The sequence below is a fragment of the Meles meles genome, chromosome 12 (genome assembly GCF_922984935.1).
Source record: "Meles meles chromosome 12, mMelMel3.1 paternal haplotype, whole genome shotgun sequence".
NCBI lineage: Eukaryota > Metazoa > Chordata > Mammalia > Carnivora > Mustelidae > Meles > Meles meles.
Genome location: NC_060077.1, coordinates 83,274,828 through 83,281,818, shown reverse-complemented (window position 1 = coordinate 83,281,818; position 6,991 = coordinate 83,274,828). Strand labels below are relative to the sequence as shown.

At 39.4% G+C, this 6,991-nt stretch overlaps 1 protein-coding gene across 2 annotated transcripts; it reads left to right on the top strand.

The window, feature by feature from the left end:
• The first annotated feature begins 257 nt into the window (after positions 1–257).
• Positions 258–6,618, top strand: SERPINB3 (serpin family B member 3). Of its 2 annotated transcripts, none has more exons than XM_046025705.1 (7): positions 258–425; positions 955–1,011; positions 2,219–2,347; positions 3,121–3,238; positions 4,085–4,227; positions 4,444–4,536; positions 6,199–6,618. In XM_046025705.1, the coding sequence occupies exons 1-7, from the start codon at positions 258–260 to the stop codon at positions 6,616–6,618; spliced, it is 1,128 nt and encodes a 375-aa protein (XP_045881661.1). The 2 variants fall into 2 exon arrangements, with proteins under 2 accessions (XP_045881661.1, XP_045881660.1); XM_046025704.1 differs by having other exon boundaries at positions 4,381–4,536.
• The last annotated feature ends 373 nt before the right edge of the window (positions 6,619–6,991 follow it).

Genomic DNA, 6,991 nt, shown 5'->3' with positions numbered 1-6,991 from the left:
GCTCAGTTCATGATCCCAGGGTCCTGGGATCGAGCCCCACATCGGGCTGTCTGCTCCGCAGGGAGCCTGCTTCCTCTTCTCTCTCTCTCTCTGCCTGCCTCTCTGCCTACTTGTGATCTCTCTGTGTCAAATAAATAAATAAAATCTTTTAAAAAAAAAGAAAGAAAAGTTCATTATAGACTAAACTTCCCTTCAGTAAAGTCATAAAATGAATCTGATGCTTTTTTCTAGGAGTTCCACATCTCACCAAGGTCGCCATGAATTCACTCAGTGCAGCAAACACCCAGTTCGCATTAGATCTGTTCCAACAGTTCAAAGCATCAAAAAGGGATGACAACATCTTCTACTCCCCTCTGTCCATCTCATCAGCATTAGCCATGACCTTCCTAGGAGCTGAAGAAAACACTGCATTCGAAATGGAGAAGGTAGGTGTCTGCTTCCTATACACTGACCAGCTTAGACTGATTTTTTCGGCTGGCTTGCGCGCAGATGACCACGGAAGTGGCTGCGCAGCACAGGAGACTGAGAAAGCATTCCCATGACTCACTGTGCACAGAGCCGTAGGGGGCACATGCCCTCCCCAGGGCTCTGCCCCATTCGCTTCCCATGCCTACATTTACTCTGATAGCTGGGATGAACTCCCCGAGTCGCACAACAAACAGAGGCAAGGCTTACAGGGAAGAGTAATGGGAGAAGTGAGGCACTGACTTAAATTCATGCAAAACGTTTCATGTTTTCTCAGCAATAAATAATGACACAGGATTCTTTGTAGTGTCTGGTTTTTTCAAGGAGCAAATGTTTATACTAAAATCTCTCTTTGTCCTTTAGTATTTTGGTTTGGTTTTGGTTTGGGTTTGGGGTTTGGTTTTGTTTGGATTTGGGTTCTTTCTTTTTTTCTTTTTTATTTCCCAATCTTTTGAGTGGTTCTCTTGCCCCACTTCCTGTCTCTTCCAGGTCCTTCACTTTAACGAAGTCACAGAGAACATGGAAGGAAGAACTACAACAGACCATGTGAGTCACAGAGTCTTGGGTCTAGAAGGAGAATTGCATATTCAAAAGGCTCATACTATAATTTAGGAATTTCAGATAATATATGAAAAGCCCATTTTTAAGAAATATCTTAGGTAAAATACATTGGACAGAGTTGTATCTCATTTCATATGACACACTTATTTCATACTTTTGTCTCCCGAGGGGAGATCAACACTGTACCTAAAGAGCTTCAAATTCCTGGTTTGCTGTTCACCACCAGGGAACATGAACAAGACACAACCACTCTGAGGCACAGTGACCCCGTCCCAGTAAACTGGGAGTAATAAAAAAATCTGTCTTAATGCATACAAACAGATGCAAAACATTATAACAGTGCCTAGATTACTGGAAACCCTGATAAATTTTATGTTATTATTATGTAGACTAATAATAATTACAGTAATCACAACACTGTTGCTAAAATAATATAATTTTAATTAATTCATAAATGGGATTTCCACATCCAAGCACATTTTGAAAAATGATTAGATGAGATATATAGTTACAGCCTTAAGGTCCAAAACTCTTAGCTAGCAAACAGAAGGCTTTGGATTCAGACAGGAGTATGTTCAAAACTTGGCTCTGCTACCTGCATCCCTTTGGAAAGTTTATTTAATTCTGAGTTTCGTGTTTTTATCTGAATAGGATTAAAGACTTAGAGATACCCATGTAAAGCCCTTACCACTGAACATGCTGCTCCTACACTTAGAGTATGACATCATTTGTGAAGAGTCATAGATCATGGTCAACAGGTCTTAGAAGAAATACAATCTAAGAGAGTAAAGGGCTTCATGTCATAATGTAACTGAAATATATAAATTCAATATTATCATACTATTAATGGCTGTTAAAATTAAATGTGCCTCTAGCCCTTAAAGACCTTAAGTTTAGCTGGGAAGCTTAACCTATTTGTACCAATTAAAAAACAATCCAATGACAGAATCATACGGTACTAAAAAGTGAGAAGATTGGATTATTCAAAGCAGGAAGAAAGAATTTCCTGGAGGAGACTGAATGTAAGGATTCTGAATACTATTTAAGTAAATCCACCAAAAATCAGGGAATAACAATGAATATCATCTGTGGGACTACCAAACTTTGCTTTGGATCTAACAGTTTACATGGGGTTAGTATTTATATTTCCATTGACAGAGAATGCAGTGAACCTACTTTTTTATATTTGAAGGTTGAAGAGTTGGGAAATGTGCACCATCAATTTCAAAAGCTTCTGACTGAATTAAAGAAACCCACGGATGCATATGAGGTGAACATCGCCAACAAGCTCTATGGAGAAAAAAATTATCCGTTTCTTCAAGTAAGTTTCATCTGGCCTGCCACATCTTTAATCTGAATCCTGGGCCCTATGTCCTCCAATGACCAAATGGGAGAGACTAAGGCAAGTGAACCTGGCTGACCCACAGGCAGAGCACTCACATAGGGTACAAGATTCCCTTGCCTCAACTATACCAAATGACATGTTCTAGAACTGAGTAATCCATCAATATAAAGTGTGGGTTTAGGGATTACTTCATAACCCAAGAGGGGGTTCAGCAGCAAAGGAAGTCATGAGATGCCCCCAACGATCTGACACCATTCGGTCACACAGTGTAAATTTTGGTGGGCAATGACCTAGAAAATGTATGGCTACCGGGATACTGATGAGAGGGCAGGCGTGGAGTCTCTATGGGAAGTTGGGAAAGTGTCAGGGAATACTGAGTGCCCAGAAGAGAAGATATGAGTAAAAGCAAGAACCCTATGGACTGGCAGAAGTGCTGAGGAGTCCCAGAAGCCCGCCATCTCCTTTAGAGAATCACGCTTTGCAGCTTGCAACCTACAGCCTCTTCTGCCCCAGCCTATGTCCAGAAGGTACTGCCTTTCCAAGACCTCATTCTTGTGCCAGCCTGTACTTCTTTTTCACATTACCCACACGCTTACTGTATAAAATAAACATGGGCAAGACAATGTAGATTTCTTCAGGGTCCAGATTCCTGTACCATATTTTGTCAAGATTGAAGGTAACTAACTTGGGAATATATAGTTACGGATATATTACTCTTAATTCTTCCTTTCTTCCTTCTCACATCAAAGGAATACATGGATAATGTTAAGAAATTTTACCTGACCAGTGTGGAATCTGTTGATTTTAAAAATGCTCCAGAAGAAAGTCGTAAGAAGATTAATTCCTGGGTGGAAAGCCAAACTCATGGTAGGGTATGAGAGATCACCCATAAAAGCCACTTTTTTTTTTTGAGTCTCTGGTGTGTGTAAAACCTGTTCTTGATACCATGCGGGGTGCCAGTGGGTTGAGGGAGGTGACTTTGCAGAGAGGCTGGAGGAGGGTACTACGGATGACGGAATGGTTCAGGTAAACGTGGAATGCAACATGGGAACCCAGGAGGTACAAAAGAAAGACAATTACAAAGAAACACAGCTGGCAATCTGTGTTTGCTCATGGCCATAGATGACAATACCTCTGTGGATCCCAAGACTTTGCTCAGACCCCATCTTGGTTCACATCCTTTAAATTCTCAAAGTGGAGAATAGAGAGGAAGACAACCATGGACTGTGTTTGTCTGACAGCACAGGGCAGTGTTTCAGGTGACAGAGCTCATGCCCTTTGTCCTAAAGAAAAATCAAGCCCTAGTTCCTCAGAGCAGTGAGCCCAAAGCTGAAAAAATAGAAAGGAAGGGAGTGAAGAGGGAGGAGTGAAGAATGAAGGCGCAGAAGAATTAGGGGAGGGAGCGAGGGTGGGAATGGATATGCTACAAGAGCAGCTGAAACCAATGCATCCATATTCTGTGTGAGATGACTGAAGTCACCCAAAGACAGAGAATCTGAACACCTTTCCCAAAGACAAGAAGGGGTGTCTCCAGTGAGGGTAACTCCATCAAGCTGGTGCCACAAGGAAAGTTGCACCTCGAGAATTACTGCTCACAGTCCCTAAAGTGCTGACTTGTATGAATAATTAATGATCCACTGTAATTTTCAAAGCATCTTCCAGACAAACCACTTGTACTTTCACAGCAGACCTTTGATTTTCTTTCTTTTGCAGAAAAAATCAAGGATCTGCTTCCCAAAAACACTCTTGACTTTACTACCATACTGGTTCTGGTGAATGCCATTTATTTCAAAGGACAGTGGGACAACAAATTTGATAAAAATAACACTGTGGAAAAAGAATTTTGGCTGAACAAGGTATCATAATTTATTTATAATAATGTAACACACTCATAAATGGAACATTAAAACTTTGGAAGAAGAATGTCTTTGGTATTCTCAATAGTATTATCTTCTTTTGACTGATGCCTCCCTTGGTATTTGTTTGCCAAATACCATTAATTACTGCAGGATACAAGCAAACCTGTACAAATGATGAAACAAGTCAATGTTTTTAAGTTCACCTCACTGGAGGACATACAAGCCAAGATCCTGGAAATACCATACAAAGGCAAAGATCTAAGCATGATATTGCTGCTGCCAGATGAAGTGGATGGTCTGCAGAAGGTAAAATCTTGTACCTCCAATTCTTCCCACTATCTGCCTGATTTCCTAGTATTACAATGCTTGTATAGGCTGTTCATTGAAGTAGTGCTCACAGATTGGTGGTGGTGGCTAACAGAGTTCAAGTACAAAGTACGTAGTTTCTGCTCTGCATACAGCCTAAAAAAGAACTGTTGAGAAGAATCTGGGACACCAAAGAGTAAATATCTTAAATATCACAGTGTCATATGGAAGAATATACAGAAAATCTCAACATCACAGGTCCCATTAATATTCTGATGAAACTAGAATGTCAGTTCAGAAGAAACATACCTAGGCACACACATTAACATTCTGCAACCATGAGAACTTCTAAGATATTCCAGTCTATTTATTTGAAGACAAGGAAATGAACCTTCATATGTAGGTGACACATGGAAATATTTGCAAGCTCACTCATAAACAAAAGAAGCAAATTAAAACAACAAAATGTACATTTTAAATATCAAATCACAGTGGTCTTGTAGATAATAGACAAACAGATTTATCTTGATGCCTACTTTTCAATTTGGAAGTATTCTGTCCCTAAGAACTCAAAAGTCATTTGAAGCCTCACTGCTCAGAGTGCGGGGGGCGGGGTGAGGGGATTATAATTTTCCTCTTAAACCTGTTATAATAAAGTTAATATATAAAAATACCAAAGGCAAAGATCTAAGCAGTAAGGACTAGCGCAGTCAGGACTTTCCAAACATGTCAGCTTCCAACGACTCCAACAGCCAGTCATGCTGCTAAAGTCACAGTGAACTTGTTGCACCCACAATAGATACAGTGCTAACAGTGGACCTGGAGATCCTCAGGGAAAGTAATACAGCAATACATGTGAAGGGCCATGACAGTATTCATACTCCAGCTCAGCAATCCTCATTATCAATGACATCAGGAATCCCAGTCCTGGGGATTTTGACCTGAAGTAACTAATCCAAACAAGGCAAAAGCTTTTGGACAGAAGTGGCTCAACACATTGAACAATTCAAATTTTGGCGCATCTTTGTATTACAAATAGTTTAATTTAGGGACTGATACATAGTGAATGCTTAAAAATATTAAGTAAAAATATATACATCAAATATCAATTTAGAAGTAGTATTGTGTAACAATTTAAACTCGATTAGAGAAATATATATCTATATAAGAAATATTTACAAATAGGTCAAGCAAGAAAAAGGAATAAAAGCAGTGCCTACACAATAAAAATTATTTCAATTAGGATGTACAAAATTATGTACACAAGGATATTAACAAGAGAAGTCCATTTGAAAAAGACGCATGTCATGTGAGGACTGTAAAAAATAGATACAATTCATCTCTTACAAAATAACTTTATTTAATAATTCTGTTGTATGCACTTATATGTGCATATATATCCATATATACACATGTATAGATATTTGCACATTTATGCTTTATATAACAGTCATGAATACATAATACATTTTTCAATTGAATAATATGTATTTATGACTGTGTTATTTGGCCTGCTCAGATAAGATGTGACAAACTGAATCTTCTGCACTTGCATTTACTGTTTAAATAGAAGTTTTCTACGATTCAATCCAATGTTAAATAAATTGTGTCTGACATCCAATGAGAATCACATCAGCTGTTCCTTTTTCTCCACTGTTGTAGCTTGAAGACCAACTGACCGCTGAGAAACTAATAGAATGGACGAGCTCGCAGAACATGCGCGATAACTATGTGGATTTATACTTACCCCGGTTCAAAGTGGAAGAAACCTATGACCTCAAGGACACACTGAGAGCCCTGGGGATGGTGGATGTCTTCAGTCCACACAGAGCCAACCTCTCAGGCATGACAGGGACGAAGGATCTCCGGGTATCTAAAGTCATACACAAGTCCTTTGTGGAGGCGACTGAAGAGGGCACGGAGGCTGCAAGCTCTACAGCGGTAGTTGTTATTGTCGGATCCCCACCGCCTGCTGTATCACCACCGACTTGTCCTTTCCATTGCGATCACCCTTTCTTGTTCTTCATCAGGCACAATAAGACCAACAGCATCCTCTTCTTGGGCAGAGTCTCTTCCCCTTAAATGCAACTACCCTGCTGCTACTAAGAGAATTCACAGCTGTTCCAGTACATGGATTGCTAGAAACAACAGCTTCTCTTTAATTCTTTTTCCAATCCCATCTCAAAGTCACTAAGAATGTAATGGTTGAAATAGCACATCTGTCTATCTCTCCCCTTCTATAAACACATGTAAACCTACTTCATCTCCTAGTGATAATTCCCCTTTGGACAAAATGTTCAACATAAGATAAAAGGATGTTTTAAATCCTCTATCTTCTACCAAACTTGAAATCATATCACCTATTTCAAAAATCATACCTACTATTCAAACTTATTAACCTAGATACCTCACTTGTTTGAATTATGTGATATCTGGAACCCTTACATGTCTAAAT

Coding starts and splice junctions, on each gene's coding strand:
- SERPINB3 (XM_046025704.1), top strand. CDS start 258: ATGAATTCACTCAGTGCAGCAAACACCCAGTTCGCATTAGATCTGTTC. Junction 426..954: donor CTGCATTCGAAATGGAGAAG/GTAGGTGTCTGC, acceptor TGTCTCTTCCAG/GTCCTTCACTTTAACGAAGT. Junction 1,012..2,218: donor GAAGAACTACAACAGACCAT/GTGAGTCACAGA, acceptor TTATATTTGAAG/GTTGAAGAGTTGGGAAATGT.